Source organism: Alternaria novae-zelandiae (genome assembly GCF_023758075.1).
Source record: "Alternaria novae-zelandiae strain BMP 2774 chromosome Unknown scaffold_15, whole genome shotgun sequence".
NCBI lineage: Eukaryota > Fungi > Ascomycota > Dothideomycetes > Pleosporales > Pleosporaceae > Alternaria > Alternaria novae-zelandiae.
Window position 1 is genome coordinate 118,639 of NW_026056975.1, and position 16,452 is coordinate 135,090.

The 16,452-nt window shown below is 53.6% G+C and overlaps 4 protein-coding genes across 4 annotated transcripts; 2 read left to right on the forward strand and 2 right to left on the reverse strand.

Annotated features, from left to right (window-relative positions):
- Positions 1-11: 11 nt before the first annotated feature.
- Positions 12-1,096, forward strand: J4E88_007212 (uncharacterized protein; the record flags this gene model as incomplete). The annotated part of the gene is made up of 2 exons (XM_049400833.1): positions 12-401; positions 449-1,096. The coding sequence occupies 2 exons, from the start codon at positions 12-14 to the stop codon at positions 1,094-1,096; spliced, it is 1,038 nt and encodes a 345-aa protein (XP_049253145.1).
- A 706-nt stretch (positions 1,097-1,802) lies between these two features.
- FDH1 (formate dehydrogenase (NAD+)) lies at positions 1,803-3,277 on the forward strand (the record flags this gene model as incomplete). The annotated part of the gene is made up of 4 exons (XM_049400834.1): positions 1,803-1,826; positions 1,898-1,912; positions 2,116-2,366; positions 2,413-3,277. The coding sequence occupies 4 exons, from the start codon at positions 1,803-1,805 to the stop codon at positions 3,275-3,277; spliced, it is 1,155 nt and encodes a 384-aa protein (XP_049253146.1).
- A 6,346-nt stretch (positions 3,278-9,623) lies between these two features.
- J4E88_007214 (uncharacterized protein) lies at positions 9,624-11,309 on the reverse strand (the record flags this gene model as incomplete). The annotated part of the gene is made up of 3 exons (XM_049400835.1): positions 9,624-10,180; positions 10,232-10,922; positions 11,301-11,309. The coding sequence occupies 3 exons, from the start codon at positions 11,307-11,309 to the stop codon at positions 9,624-9,626; spliced, it is 1,257 nt and encodes a 418-aa protein (XP_049253147.1).
- A 1,549-nt stretch (positions 11,310-12,858) lies between these two features.
- On the reverse strand, positions 12,859-14,520 carry J4E88_007215 (uncharacterized protein; the record flags this gene model as incomplete). Its single annotated transcript, XM_049400836.1, has 1 exon — positions 12,859-14,520. The coding sequence occupies one exon, from the start codon at positions 14,518-14,520 to the stop codon at positions 12,859-12,861; it is 1,662 nt and encodes a 553-aa protein (XP_049253148.1).
- Positions 14,521-16,452: the final 1,932 nt, after the last annotated feature.

Here is a 16,452-nt window from a genome sequence, read left to right on the forward strand (position 1 = left end):
TCACCGTCACCATGGAAGAGTCAGATGTCAAGAAGGCTGCCGAGGTGCCTGCGCCCATCGCGACTTCCGCACCGCCGCTGTCAACATCGCAACTTCCCTCACCACCCCACTCACAAACCGGCCACCAGGCTGACCCCAAGATGTCGGTCGACGCCGCAGACAGTATGACGCCGCCGTTCTCGCCCTCGAGCCAAACACCCGTCTTGCAGAAAGAACAGGAGGAGTTTGAGGGCACCGTCGACGTCAACAACGACATCCCTACCGACAAGGACCTGAGCAAGGTGGAGGACCTGCTGGTGTTGGATGCGCAGGGCCAGAGCAGACCCTTCAAGGAGCTATACAAGGCGCCGCATGTCGCTTCGAGGCAGCTGATCATCTTCATACGGCATTTCTTCTGCGGCGTAAGTAGGGATTCACGCGTCATATAGACAGAGCTGACACACCACAGAACTGCCAGGAATACCTCCGCACGATCGCCTCCTCCATCAAACCCGACGACCTCCTCGCACTGTCCACGCCCACCTTCATAACCGTCATCGGTTGCGGCCGCCCCGAACTCATCCCCATGTACACCGAGATCACGGGCTGCCCCTTCCCCATCTACGCCGACCCCACGCGCAAACTGTACGACCACCTCGGCATGACGCGCACCTACAATCTGGGAAGCAAGCCTGAATACATGCAGACCCATGTCCTCATAAACTCAGTCCAATCCATCTTCCAATCTCTCGGTACTGGTCGCAAAGCGCTCAAAGGCGGCGACTTCAAGCAAGTCGGCGGAGAGTTCCTGTTCGAGAACGGCGAGTGTACGTGGGCGCACCGGATGAAGACTACACGGGGACATGCGGAGTTGTCAGAGCTGAGAAGACTGATCGGGCTGGATGACGCGAGGCCGCCTGTGAGGAGGAAGTGGAGTCATGATGTCAAGGAGGATAGCAAGGGGAAGGAGAGGAAGAGGGCCATGAGCTGGGGCAGGCTGCGGAGCAAGAGTAAGGGTGGAAAGGACTTTTCGAGGGATGCGAGCAAGGGGTCGACGCCGGAGAGGATACTGGAGGAGGAGGAGCCGCGGAAGATGGTGGGTAGTCCGACGATATGAGTATACGTGTATGAGGTGTTTGGTGTTTGGTTCAACTTGGCTGCATGGTTCTCCTGGCGTTACTGGTATCTGTCTACTGTGCGTGGTCTTTTCTGTCGGCTCAGCCCTACGATATCGGCAAATGAAAGCTCTTCAATTTCAGTCACACGTGCGCCGAATGATATGCTATCGATACATACCACCTCAACACCATGAATCGCATTGCTAAAAGCCGTATATATGTACATCACCCTGTCGTATACACCGTCCAGATCCGGCAAGTAGATCCGCCGCGCTCACATGCCGAGACCATGACATAACACCTCACTTTCTCCACAAGTGGCTAAGATGCCCGGCCCACGCACCATCACAACCAATCACCGCGCAAAATCCAGCAGTTAGGCTTGGAGCCGCCAACTCCGAGCCAGCTACGAGTTTGAGCCTCAAGTCGCGAGCGTTACGCGCAGCAGCACCGAGGCGCGTCCGACGAATCGAGGGCGAATGAGGGGCAATGGAGGGGCAGTTATGACGATTACCTATCACTGCGACCAGCCCCACAACGCCTCGTACAAAAGCTACCGGAGCCGCTCGAGCTTTCTGGAGTAGTGTGTTATTTCCCCTCCCGGTGACGGTATTCGTATATATAAGAGCTGGTACTTTGTTACTTCCTCTCGACACACGTTGAAACTCTTCCCACGTACTACTGAACCGAGACATTAACGCTACAATGTCTGCTGATACCGTTGGAAAGGTATGCCGAACCCCGCTTCTTGCATTGGAAGCTGCGCGACGCGTTGAATTGTTACTGACATTGCTATTCAGACTATTACCTGCAAGGTACGTACCCTCGAGCTTCTGCCTCCTACGCGACATCGTCATCGCGTCGTGCTTCATTCTTCTGAGCATCAGATTCCATCATCAGGCTTGGCATGCGGATCCGCAGAAGATTCGCGACGCGTGATGCGCGATGACGCTGATGTTACCCGCGAACGCGATCTCGGAAACAACAGCCGACGAATTGAACTCTGACATGACCACAGGCTGCAGTTGCTTGGGAAGCCGGCAAGGACCTCTCCATCGAGGAGATTGAGGTTCTCCCTCCCAGGGCACACGAAGTCCGCATTCAGATCTACTACACCGGTGTCTGCCACACAGATGCCTACACACTCTCCGGCAAGGACCCCGAGGGTGCCTTCCCCATCGTCCTCGGTCACGAAGGTGCCGGATACGTCGAGTCAGTCGGTGAGGGCGTCACCAACGTAAAGCCCGGCGACCACGTCGTTGCCCTCTAGTATGTCCATCCCTCCAAGTACTCCGTTCATATCTAACGTAAACAGCACCCCCGAGTGCAAAGAGTGCAAGTTCTGCAAGTCCGGCAAGACCAACCTCTGCGGCAAGATCCGCGCCACACAAGGAAAGGGTGTCATGCCCGACGGTACCTCGCGCTTCCGCTGCAAGGGCAAGGACCTCCTCCACTTCATGGGCACATCCACCTTCTCGCAATACACCGTCGTAGCCGATATCTCTGTCGTCGCCATTGAGGAAGACGCCCCCATGGACCGTACCTGCCTGCTCGGCTGCGGAATCACAACCGGATACGGTGCCGCCGTCATCACCGCCGGCAAGAACGGTGTAGAAGAGGGATCCAACGTCGCCGTCTTCGGCGCTGGATGCGTCGGTCTTTCCGTGATCCAAGGAGCGGCCAAGAACAAGTCTGGCAAGATCATCGTAGTCGATGTCAACGACGCAAAGGAGGAGTGGGCCAAGAAGTTCGGCGCGACACACTTTGTCAACCCAACCAAGCTCGGCAACCAGTCTATCCAAGAGAAGCTCATCGAGATGACCGACGGAGGCTGCGACTACACATTCGACTGCACAGGCAACGTCAATGTCATGCGCGCCGCCCTCGAGGCCTGCCACAAGGGCTGGGGTGAGTCCATCATCATCGGTGTCGCAGCCGCCGGCCAAGAAATCTCCACCCGCCCCTTCCAGCTCGTCACCGGCCGTGTATGGAAGGGCTGCGCATTTGGTGGTGTGAAGGGCCGCACCCAACTTCCCGGCCTCGTCGCGGATTACAAGCGCGGAGACCTCAAGGTTGACGAGTTCATCACCCATCGCCAACCGCTCGACAAGATCAACCAGGCTTTCGGTGACATGAAGGCTGGTGACTGCATTCGTTGCGTTGTCAACATGCGCGAATAACTACGCTCGGGCCCCACGCCTAGGTTGTGATAAGGTTGTGTTTTGAGCGGATTTCTTTCCTTTGTTAGATGTATCTAGGACGCGATGCTGGGGGTTAGAGAGCATGGCGAGGTGTTGATGATGTAGCATGAGTCGGCGTTGATGTACAAAATGGAATGATATGATACCATAAAATCTTTGATGTCTACATGGCTCTCGTTATTATCAGAGATCATATCGAAAAGCTGCATTTCCGAATACATGGTACTATTCCTGTCGATTCCACCCAGTTCCGAAAGGTTTGTAGTCAGTAGGCATGTATTTGGGAATTCCGGTGGCTCCTTCCAAAAGCGTCGTGTTCGGCAGGTATGAATTTGGAAACTCGTTTGACCGCTTCCAAGAGGGTTTTAGTCCTCAAACATGGTTATGTGGTTTCGATGGCCTATCGGGAGTGCGATGTATGCCTCTGGGCAGTTTTGCCGTACCACGTTGCGAGAGGGCCCGTGCGCGCGAGCATATACTTCGAGGTTGCTCCTTCCTTCCTTCTTGAACATCAACGTTTCACTTTCACTCATCTTTTTCCAAAAAAGCATTCAGAAACCTGCTATGGCTGCGCTGCCTGCCCCTCCAAAAGGCGTTGAGCCGGAACAACGTCTTCAGCTTTTGGCTCAAAATATCACGAAGACGATGTCATGTCTGTTCCTATCTGGTTCAAAAATATTACGACAATCTTATCATGTCTGCCCTCTGGCACCAAAACACTACAAAAGTCAAGCCATGTCCGCCGCTGTCTGTGTCTCTCCAGCATCAACACATCATCGAAGCAACACCAAGGACTCTGCGATATCCGTTATCTCTGGGGGACTGGCAGATCTCTCCATGCCGTTGCACCTCAAGGTATCTGTCATCGCGCTTCGATCCTTGCAGTGACGTGTCAGCAACGAAGAGCTTCGGGTGTGAGTCATGGAAAGCAGTGTCGGCCTGACGGTGAACCCCACTGTCGCGTCGACCGTTCTCACCACGATCTGCAATGTCTGGTCCGGCGGCGCACCTGCGAGGAAGAGGCTCGGTCAGTCTCCGCGGAATGACGCGAGCTATGCTGAGGGCGGTGAGACTCATCGTCGCATCGACACACTCACCACGACATGAAGCATTACTGTCTCCTGCTGCTCGTCTTTCCTAACACACCTCACCACGACATGACGCTTTTGGTGTCCAGCGGCCTCTAGCACACCTCACCACGACATGCATCGTCACCTTCTCTCACTGGTGGTTTGCGACGACGCACTCACCTTACACACCTCATTGCCTCCTCTCTCCGGCCCTGCCCTACAACATACTCGCCTTACACACCTCATCCTCTGCGGCTGTCCGGCCTTCTTCCTTACCATGAAATACCGCCTTCGACGTATCGCAAGCAAGCTAGCGAAGAGCTTACGCTCAATAGCTCGTAACAACAAGGCTACTCGACTACTTACACGATCCGGCTGGACAACTAAGTCGTCTGCGACTCTCGGAGTACCCCACGGCACACCTCACTACGACATGCAGCGAGATCTTTGCTTGGTGTTGGTCTGCAACGGCATACTCGCCTTACACACCTCATTTCCACGCCGTCCGACCCTCTTCCCTACCACACTCCTGCCTTCCCGCCGGCGGTCGCATACATGGTTATGGTTAGCTCCTTCCGCGACACGTTTGGGCATGACGGGGTGCGCGCACAGGATCGGGCAGCAATACTCGTCTTACACGGCGTCCATCCTCCGGTTGTTTTTGTTCAGACGCTTCCTCATACGCCTGGGGTGTCGTCGATGGTTATGGTCTTGCCCCCGGCAATACGCCGACTTCTTATCCTGTCAAACACTCCAACTTAGCACATACGACCATAGGACAATGAGAATTAGGCTTCCCGTCCGCTCAGCCATATACAAGCATTGTACCGGCGGATTAGTAGTTAGGTGGGTGACCACTAGCGAATCCCCGCTGTTGTATGTTTTTGCCTTCCTTTTGCCATTTTTTTTTGGTGGTGGAGACGGGTGGGTGGTGTGGGGCGGTTCTTCGGCTTAACTTATGCATTGAAGGGGAAGCAGCAATACTCGCCTTACATGTCTGGGGGTCTGGCGCTTCCCTCTGCAGAGAGTAGCCCGACAGGACGAGCTAAGATTTGGTCTTCTCGCTGTCTGGCTGATCGTTCTCACAGCCACTGCTTCTAGCCGATGGATTAATTCGGAGGCGAGCGCAGCAATACCCGCCTTACACATTCTGGAGGTTCGCATGACGCTAAAGATTGGGGCTCGAGTGGTTGGCTCAACAGCTCACCTGCCTGCTGTTGTCGCAGCCATTGTCACATCCTTCTCGTTCTATGGAACCCCTAAAGACTGCTGCGCCTGGCCGATAGACTAATTCGGAGCTTTAGAGACGAGGGCTCTCCTGTTACGCTTAGTCTCTGAACCTCAGATATGCGTGGCCCAAGAAGAAGAAAGTAGCCTGGCCGATCAATCAGTTCGCATTGCATAGGTCCATCACAACAACAACTCAACGCGGACTTGCGGCTGCGGCGAGGACTTGGCCACGGTCAATAGCGATGACTCCGACGAAGCAAACGCCCTATCCGATGGACGATTTCGCTTGGTAGTGGTTTCTGGGTGCTCTCGCCTCCAGAAGTCGACTGAACCTGTTGTCGGTCTTTGGCAGATTTTGGCAATGGTGGTCGGCTATGAGTGTGATTTATAAATTGGCGGAAGGCAGAATAGACAGCGCTGAAGAGCATACTAGATCACCCATATCTGCTAATAAAATGAACGATAAAACGTCACCTAAACTTGACCTTGATCTCGCAGCTTCCCGATACCTTCGTGCCTGCTTTATTGGGTTTTCCAAGTGGGGGCCGTGCCTCTTTTGCACGCTCTGGAAGTGCCTCTGACACTGTGGCGACAGGCAACGATGCGTCATTCCGTCTCTCTTTGAAAAGAAAGATTGAGGCAACGGTGACTGCGAATGCGCGTCGGTTCGTCTGCAAGCATCAGACGTGAGACCGACGCGTCGCGGGGACTTGTTAGCGCTGACTAAGACAGACCCTGAGGGGCCATTCGACACCCACCAGCGCGTCTCCGCGTACCTTGCTGGTCTTGCACATTGCATGCATACCCACCACCGCCAAACCTTCACTACGCGATGAAGTACAACGTGCGTAATCCCGATCCGGAAACGTTTTCGCGAAAGGGTATTGAGCCGCAACGAGGCAGACCTGGCAGGAGGCTTCTCTAGTCCCTCGACATGCTTCACGACATCATCGCTACGAATGCGCGTCGATACTCCAGACACGGTCTTCCGAAAATCCTCGAAGCCTAGATGTATCCCGATAGTACTTGCGCCACCCGATACCGTTCGTCGTTGCACTGCGAAGCTACACTCAACCACCGATCACGCGTCGAGGACGATGCTACACCTGCTGGTGGGAGACGAAAGAGCGGTAGGAAGACATACATGAGGCTCCCAGTGGACGGTCTTGATTACCAATACGGCGCACAACTGGGGACGGGGACCGCTACTTTCGTTGCTTACGCCGAAGCTAGCCCTCGTGATGGCACGCGGAGACAGGCTGGTACCACTCATCACCAAGTGGCAATCACGGGCACACTTCCTGTCAGACAATGGGGGCAGCTACAAAGACAGTATCAAGTCACTGGTCTGGCCATCGCAACCACCGTTGTCTCGCTCAGGCCCGGAACGACGAGCTCTGGAAGAAAGGCAATGGCTGTACTCTTCGGCCATTCAGTGTCGAGTCCTAGATATCACCCCTGAGATATGATATACCTGGATCCTAGGCATTGGGTCTGGACAGAGTTTTAGCTCACATGATGTGCATCTAACGGCAACGGCCGCTGGATCTAGGAGATTCTAGACTGACAAGATATCCCCGCGATGCCCCTTACGCTGGGACCTGGGCGGCACGTGTCATAACGGTGGAAGCTTGACTGACAACACAAGCAAGCTAAGCTAAAGCTTGGCTAGACACATCAGTATCGTCGACTTCCACGCCTGGCAGGTACACCGGACCAACACCGGCGTCCCACTCTTACAGCTACGTTGCGACGAATCAGCGCATCACATGGCCGAATACGGTTCGGGCCGTTCACCAAGCTCAATGCAGCGAACGCAGCGAACGCAGCTTGGGCGCATGAGCAGTCCGCGACATGTTCGCGATGGCTTTGGGGTACCATGCCGGCACGGATGCGATGTTTGTAGATCTCCCCGTGACTTCCAACAAGGCAACATGTACGCCGATCTGTCTACCACGCTGGTGATTACCTGGGTATGCTGGCCCATGGGTACCTCGATGGTCTGTCATGCGGGTCATCGTCAATGGCTGTAATAAAAGGATCATTAATGTCCAGTACCCCTTACTACAGCCGCGCAGCCGACTCAGTATGTCCCCACATGGAGTCAATTTTGTGTCTTTAGCTCAGCGTGAGTAGCGATGAAACCAGTCATGCCACCACGCCAACTGAGGAAAAAACTGAACACCCTGGAGTCTACGTTAACGTTGGGTCACCTACTTTGCAAGTTTTTCGTTTGAAGTAGTCTGCAAACGTCTACTAACCTGCAGGTACACTTTCCGGATCTTGTGATTAGTAGTCGATAAGATGAGACTATGTCGCCTACAGTCTGGCAGTGTCACCCCTCGGCACGTTGTCCGGTGCTCTTCAAGTAGCTTCAACTCGGCTATCAGTGACTGGAGCGGAGCCTCACCTACTTCAAAGTCCCACTTCTAACCCAAATTAAAGCCGAAAGAACGAAGGAAATTGTAAACATGACATCTTTTTGCCGCACTGTCCCCTACACCGCATCTCTGAGTGGCCAGCATGACGCCGTTGCGACCTCTCGGCGATACTACGACAGCATCACGTTGTCATCGCGCGCTCGATGTGCGTGGAGAGAGCCGCTTCACCACCGTTGATGTCTATATAAACAGCAAAGAAGGACACTTGAATACTCACCATCCCACGGCTCCTCAACACTACAACACCACAACAACCAACCTTTACCATGAAGTTCGTCACCACCCTCCTCGTTTTCCTCGGTGCCGTTGCCCTCGGTGAGGCATCTGGCTGCAGCGGAGCCCGCCAATGCCAGTGTCTCTTCAACGACGGCTCTCACTGCTGCCTTTACGGCTACGTACGTCTTTCCCCCAATATACCACCGACTTACTCCCTTCCTCTCTTGCTCAAACTGACGATTCTGGCAACAGAACGCCCAGACTGGCGATACATCCGACTGCACCGCCGTCTGCTCCGGCGCATCTCGTCTCCTGCAGAGTGGCGAGAACACTCCTACCAAGTGCAATGCTGGCGGCAAGTTTGCTTGCGCTGGTCTAATCACTGCTCAGGGACGCACTCCTTGCTATAACAACAATGAGAGTATGCTATCTCTTTCTTCTCTCCAAATACTGATATGAGCGCAAGCTAATGAGACACAGCTCCCCCATAAGCGTCTCGTTGTTTTTCATAGGATCGGATGACAAGGTTGTGATTGGAGGAACGGGGGTTTGGGACTGGATTTGGATGGAGGTTTTTTGTTTGCCGTTTGTATTGAATCGATCACTCGGACCTGCTCGGACCTGCTTTGGCTTCTTCGATCTGCTCTTTCTGGTGTACGTGCTGTCCCCCTCTTCAATTCAGCCATTTCCACGTCATGAAATGCCGTGTTTCCAAAAAACGTGGTATACCCCTAGCAATCATCACTGGATTGGTGAAAAGCTTTTTTTTGGGATCATTCACCATTACAACTATCTGTCTTGACGTGCATATTCGCGCAGTCGAGCTGGTGGTTCAGCATTCGGGTGGGCGCGTTCCCGTCGCTATGAAACACCATCGAAACGCGATACGCCACAACAATAATAGCCACCTCATCCATGCATCTTACCAATCTTAGAACCACCTAGCGCAGATCCAAAAAGCTTAGCCAGACTTCATGCCTGATCCCGCAGGCATCAAAGCCAAGTGTCAGTTCATACTAGACAATCATTGCATGTAGAGAAAACTTAAAGGTATATCGTATATTCCAAACTAATCATTAAGGAGCGTAATTGACCAGGGTTCCCAAGCCCGAGTAAACCACGCAATCCACCACTTCCACGCAATTCTATCATACAATACCCAGCATTGACAAGCCCATCCTCTGCGCGTCACAGACGCCGCCAGAGAGACAGACAAATAGCTCCACCCCACACTAACTATTCCAAACTATTCGAGGTATATACAACCCATTCCATTCCATTACCGTATCCATTCATCCTTCTCCTTCGTATTTATGTTGTTTTGTAACCGATCATGATGTTATCGTCGTAAGATGCTGAGCGATGCGTCTAGAAGTCCTCGCCCTCGAGGAGGTCGAGCTCCTCCTCCTGGTCGTCGTTGGTGAGTGCGGGCTGGTTGCGGGCAGCCTCACGCTTGCGCTGGGAGGCACCACCGGCGAGAGGAGCAGTGCCGGTGGTAGAGCCAGTGGTAGAGCCAGTGGCACCAGTTGCGCCAGTAGCACCGGTAGCGCCAGTGGCACCGGTAGCGAGACCAGCACCAGTAGAAGCACCAGTAGTAGCACCAGTGGCGCCAGTAGCACCGGATTGAACACCTGCACCGGACTGAACGCCAGCGGCGGCGCCAGCGTTGGCAGCGGGCTGAGCACCAGTGGCACCAGTGGCTCCGGTAGCACCAGTTGCGCCAGTTGCTCCGGTCGCGCCAGTAGCACCGGTAGTAGCACCAGTCGCGCCAGTGGCTCCAGTAGCGGCACCGGCGTTGGCAGCAGGGGAAGCAGCAGCGGGAGCGGCGGCGGCAGGGGCGGCAGCACCAGCGGCGGCACCGGTAGCAGGAGCGGCGGCAGTTCCAGAGGTGGCGGCACCAGCGGCACCAGCAGCGGGAGAAGCAGCTATGTTAAGTTAGATACTGAAGTAGAGATGATTATGTGTGAAGAACTTACCAGCAGGGGCGGCACCGGCAGCGGGAGCGGCACCGGCGGCAGGGGCAGCAGCAGCAGCTCCAGCCATCTGGACGGGGACACAGCCACCGAAAGGTCCAGCACGAGCAGGGTTCTGGCAACGGACCATGCAGACGTTGCTCTGGCCAGCGACAGTTCCTGTGCAGGTCATGCCAGCGGGCATGGAGACGGTCAGGGGAAGATCCTGCATCTGAGTGTCCCGGTTGCGACCACGGTCGTTACCAGGAAGGTTGGTGGTGACAGTGGCGGCTTGCCAGTTGGTACCAGTACCAGTAGCGTCGACCATGCAAGTGTAAGGACCGGCACCGTCAGAGTTGACCTGATGGACAGTCATCATGACTGAACCACCAGCAGAGACCTGAGGAAGAGTGGCGCCGTTGAGCTGCATGACCTGAGCAGTACCAGCCGCGATGTCGTTGGCACCTCCACCGAGTGTCTCACCGCAAGTGTCTGCGGCGTCACCACGGAAGCGAGTGGCATCCTGTTGGAAGGGGTTGCGGTTGGTACCGTCACGAGGAGTGTTGGGGTCGACACCGATGGCGGAACCGGCACCTCCTGCATCACCAGTAGCCTTGATGATGGCAGCGTGGCCAGCCACGAGGGAAGAGGAAGCCAAAAGGCTGATGGAGATGGTGGCAATCTTGGAGAACATGTTGATTTTGTTGATTATTGTCTGAACCGGTCAGAGAAAAGATTAGGTAGTGAAGTGAAGAGGTATTAGATAATAGAAGAGAAGAGGAGTGGTGATTACTGTAGTTGCTGGGTTGGGAACCTGTTGCTTGATGCTCTTCTAAGGTTGCGAGGCCGGCCGTCTTTATACAACGTCTGGCAGCACAGGCAGACACCGAGAAGGGTATTCGGCATCGTGACCAGCATCGACTTTGGTTAGTTCCAAGGTGGTGAGGCGCTCCGGTTTGGCCAAGACGTGAGAGCCTGGTATGATGGAGTTTCAAACCCGTCGTGGTCACGTAGAAACGTTGCATGAGGTGCGGAGTCGCTAGACGAAAACGTACGAAACGTGTTTGCGGCAGCATCAAATCCAGAAACATACTGCAAACATGACTCTGGGTGTTGGATCTTCGACGTTGAAGGTAGTCTGGCAAGTGTGCCGAGCCAATCTGGTGTGAAGTCGACATGACTACTGGAGACTGAGACGTATGAATTGGTGTCGATTCCGGTGATGAGGTTGTGTCGGTAAGAACTTGGTACCAACTTGTCGTAGTCAGCAACAGCACAGTGTTGCATGAATCGTCCAAAGTTTACCGGTGGATAAACGGACATGTGGCTAGGGCGAGTTAGGGCTAAGCATTCGGAAGTCTGAGGTTTCAAAGCTTGGCAATGAACACAAATGAACCCTTGAATCCATGAAACTGAGAGTGGCTGAGGCGGTAGACGTTTATGCGTGCTGTTCGGGGTAGTTGACGATGTTCGGGCAATTGCCTCCAAGAATGTATCGCTGACTTTGTTTGGATGTTATCATTGTAGAGATGCGTACAATTACGCTGGAGTCTAATGTACGTCGAGTCGTGACTGCGCAAGTCCGTCGATCAGCCGTACTGCAATAGCCACGATGAAGATGTGCGGCAGGGTGCTAGGCGAATGCAGACCATACCTGCAGACGGTGATCAGGGTGATCAGGGTCTCGAACAGACCAAATCAAACCGGTGTTTCCATATCTTGAAGCACGAGAGCGGTCAGTTGAAAGTTTCGTTGTTCCCTTCTGGGAACAAGGTTTCCTAGTGGCACATCGTCGGTTTCAGGGATGTTGATACTGCATCTGGGGTAGTTTCTGCCTCCGGCGCGACCATGATCCGGCCTGAGTGTTCCTTTTGTGGCTGCTGGTGCGCGACTGGGGTGGAACTGGTGGCCGCGGCGGGGGTGTTGTGAGGTTGGAGTGTGATTCTGAGGCGCATAGGACGGCCACCAGCGGCTAGGCCCGCGCATTAGTCAGGGTCTTGGCAAACCTCCGTGATGCCGACCAACCGAGGCGCGTCTCACAACACCGGTCGACATCCGAATGAACGCATTTGGGCTTTCACGTGCGGCGGTCGTCGGCAGCGACGGAGCATTTGCTGCTATACAACCGCAGCTATTAGCTGCACAGCCACGACGCAGCATTGGTACGTCACTCTCATTGCAAATACTGATACACTTGCCAACTGAGGCGCTGACGATTGCGACAGTCTGAACGAAGCCATATCCTAAGCATAGAGTTCAAGTCACATGCGTTACGTACCGGCTGCGGTGCTTTTCCATTGCGACATCGAACTTAACGCCGCTCGGGCCCCGGTCTCTGTCGCAATGTGCCTCATACCTTTCGAAACGCCTCAGCAGTCTTCACCGTCCCCGGTCTCTACAATGGCGAGCAGAAAGAAGGGAGCTTGCAGCCGGTGTCGCGACTGTACGGTCGACGATAGAGGTAGGCTACGAGATCTTGCATGGTTGCTTCAAAAAAGCCGCAAGGGTTGGACAGAGCAGCTGCTACGATGCATCGCTGTGGTATTCTCGTGACTCAAGCTGAATAGCAGCATCGTAAGTTAACATCGTGCCGAACGCATCTCACAAAATGATGACAAAAGGCGTCTCCAACGCCCTTGTCGTCTGCAACTCTATCCCAGCGTCCCCAGTGGATACACATCCGGAATATTCCCTGTGTCCGGCTTCACAACCGGCACACTCTCGTACTTCTTCCCCTCTACCATCTCTCTCGCCCAAGCCGGACTTCTCCTCACCTTCAACAACTGCTCCACCGCATACCCAATTCCCAACAGCTTCTCTTCTTCCCAGGGCCTCCCCAAAATCTCCATCCCAATTGGGACGCCAATCGGTGCTTCGTCACTTGGTTCCGAGAAGCCCGCTGGCACGGTGACGACGGGCGTACCTGTCAACGCGGCCAAGATACCATTACGTCCAGATTGTGACGGCGAACCGATCTTAACGACGAGATTCTTCTGCTCGGGGTAGATGATCGCGTCGAGATTGTTCGACGTGAATGTGTTGAGAAGCGCGAGCCTGAGATTGCGGATTCCGGCTTGACGATCGTTGTATGTAGCGTTGCCGGTGGAGGATACGAGAGCCGTGTTGACGTATTCGTATTGAGAGGGGATGACGAGGAACTCTCCTCCGGACCCATTGACGGCTTTGCGAGAATATAGTTCGTTCAGTGTGCTGGGATGCTGGCCTTGAAGGGAAGGACGTTCCAGGTACTGGTCCATGAGCTCGCGGTACTCGAAGCGTTGAACATCGTATGCAGTTTGGATGGCGGTGGCGTTGTAGATGGTCTCGTTGATGGGAATTAGTGTCACGCCTTCTGCAGTGAGACGCGACATGACAGAGTCCATGGCATCATTGACCGGTGTAACTTCAGGTGAGTCGGTGCGGTTGAAGAAGCCGTTCAGTACGCCGATGCGCAACTCTTTGAGTGAGGTGCTGGAAAGCTTGGAAGCATAATTGGTGCTGCGGATGTGGCCTGGGACAAGTGCAGTGTCGTTGTCGGCTGCATCATAGCCTGTTGTAGCCATGACAGTCAGTGCTGTGGCGACGTCTTTGATCGTTCGCGCGATGGGTCCAATGACATCGTGTGTGGTCGATATGGGGATAATGCCGGTTCGAGTTATCAGTCCACGAGTGGGCCGGATGCTACATAGAGAGTTTGCCGATGCTGGGCTGCGGAGTGAGTTCACTGTATCCGTCCCGGTGCCGAATACGCAGAACGAAGAGGCGACGGCGGCACCCGTCCCACCCGAGCTTCCACCAGGTGTTCGTGTGGAGTCGTATGGGTTGATCGTCTGACCACCTAGAGAAGATACGCTGATGCCTTCCAAAGCCAGCTCATGCAGGTTGGCCTTGCCTAAGATGACGGCTCTTGCCTTCCTAAAAGCAGCCACGCTTGGAGCGTCTTCAGATGGTTGGGAATGCGCCAGGGCCAGATTCCCACCAGTCGCCGGCATGTCTGCTGTGTCGTAGTTGTCTTTGAGCAGTATCGGGACGCAAAAGAGAGGCCCAGTAGCATTCCCGGCTGAAAGCTGCTCGTCCAGCTCGTCCGCAATAGCCAAAGCATTGGGGTTCAATGTGATGATGGCGTTCGTCCGGTTGTTATTGGCTTCGATGTTGGAGAGGAAAGAGGATACCACTTCGCGACATGTTGAGAGTCCGGAGTAGAGCGCATGGTGCACCGAGTCGATGGTTGCTTCCCGTACATCGAAAGGCATGTTTTGTCCCGCCACCATGTGGCAGAGCGCTGCAAATGCGATGCGTGTGAAGTGCACCATTCTGGATAATGCTCAGTCTGTGTACGGAAGGTGCGGCCTGCGGACAATTACCAACTCATCGGAATTGCCATTTATACATCCTCTAAAGTGAATGGCTTGTCATACATCACCGCGGGTAGTTATCGCGACTGCAGTTCACGCGGAAAGCCTATGTTCGCATGTAGTCACGATGCTTGATAATGCAGGTGCCGATGTCTTGTTCCGATCTTATCGCGGGTAGCCTTACCCAAGTCCCGAGCATCGGAATGACGTCGTTGCCAAGACCGCTACCACCTGCCTCATCGGTTCAACATGGATGCACTTCGACTATATCGTATTCATGAGACGAGCCATAGTCTACATCGCCTCAGAATACGTTGTTAATTTTAAAATTTACGTCTACGGAGACTCTGGCGCAAACAAAGCGTAGAAGAGTTTTGAGGAGTCTTCTCACACATGTTGTCATCAGTCTCGTCTTTCTAAAATTGCTAGAAGGCAGCACAGCTCAAGGAATTGTACCTTTGTTGTTTTTGAAACCGAGAAGAGCAGACAAATCATGGGTTGGACTGATCCAAATTTTGGAACAACAGCAAGTGTGTGTAATAGAAGTCATGAACGAAAAATTGAGGCAGGAGCCGACTTTATATTGCACAACAGCGCCAGGACAAGCAATGCCACATTTCTATCATCGATTAGCATCTGTGCTTTTATCGCGTGTATCGCGTTTCTCTGCGCAAAATGACATCCTTCTGCTTTGTCGTGATTTTGAGGTTTCGCTACGCTTTAAACATGGATCTAGCCGTGTCGAATCTTTAAATGTCTTCTCAAGGTTCCTAGACATGAGAAATTTTGTTCATCATGTAAAATGAAAGAGAACAGACTTCGGCAGCCATATGGTAGTGCCATTGGTAAAGTTTGATGTAGGACCGTGGGGTTGATCCAGCAAAGTCGTAAGGTGTGTATCACAAGCGCTTTTCGATTTCATAACAGGGTGTGCTCCGCGTTTTAAGTAACCGACTGAACGATGAGAAGAACACATAATTGGAAGATGTCTGAATTTTGGAGTGAAGATCTCGGCATTTTGGTGTAAGAGTAAGGAAAAAAGACAGACGAAGAAGTCTTTACAGCAAAGGTAAGGATGACGCACACAACCACATGGAATAAAAGAGTCTTGATTTTAATTCCGACCCCACGGACATGGCCAGAAGTAGACTTGACTTTTAGGTAGATCTTTGGACTTTTATTCCACCAAAGTGGCGTTCGCGTAATCTCATGGAGCGGAGCATTGTACATTTCAGCCGCCGGAAACCGAACATCGTGGATGGCGTTAATCTTTTTGGTAAAACAGTAATTGTTTGTGTGATGGAGAAGACAGGAAGCATAATCACTGAGAGGGCTTTATATAACGATTAGCGCGAAGAAGGCGAGCGAAACGGGTAAGACTCATTCATGCCCGGCCGGAGCAGTGGGAGAGGCGACAGTGCATCGACACATGAGATAGCTACGACGCGTGTCGCGTTCTGCAAAACACTATCAGAGGTCAAAGTAGACATTGTCGTACAATTTATCTAGCTGTTGGGGTTCAATAGTCTGTATGCAGCATCATGCGACATGAGGTCTAGCTGATCCTGCAGGCGCATGGCATAGACGTGACCTCTCGTGATGTCGCCTGCACGGGTCTGTCAGCGATTTCGAAAAGAACAAGGAGCTGTCGTCCCATCATGATTTGTATTTATTGCATTAGTGATGAGCTGCAATCTATGTGTACTTCTCAGCCGTCGCGCCGCCACCTTCTTTCGCTACCGTCTTTTGTGGCGCTTCCTCCAATCTGCAGCCTTCCTTTCTTCACAGTTGACAATGTGCCGGTCCCTCGTAAAAAGCCGACGCGACTCGGAACGGGGAAGGAGGAGCGCGTTCGCGTGGTGGCGGACTTTGGTGTTTCGCATCGCGAAT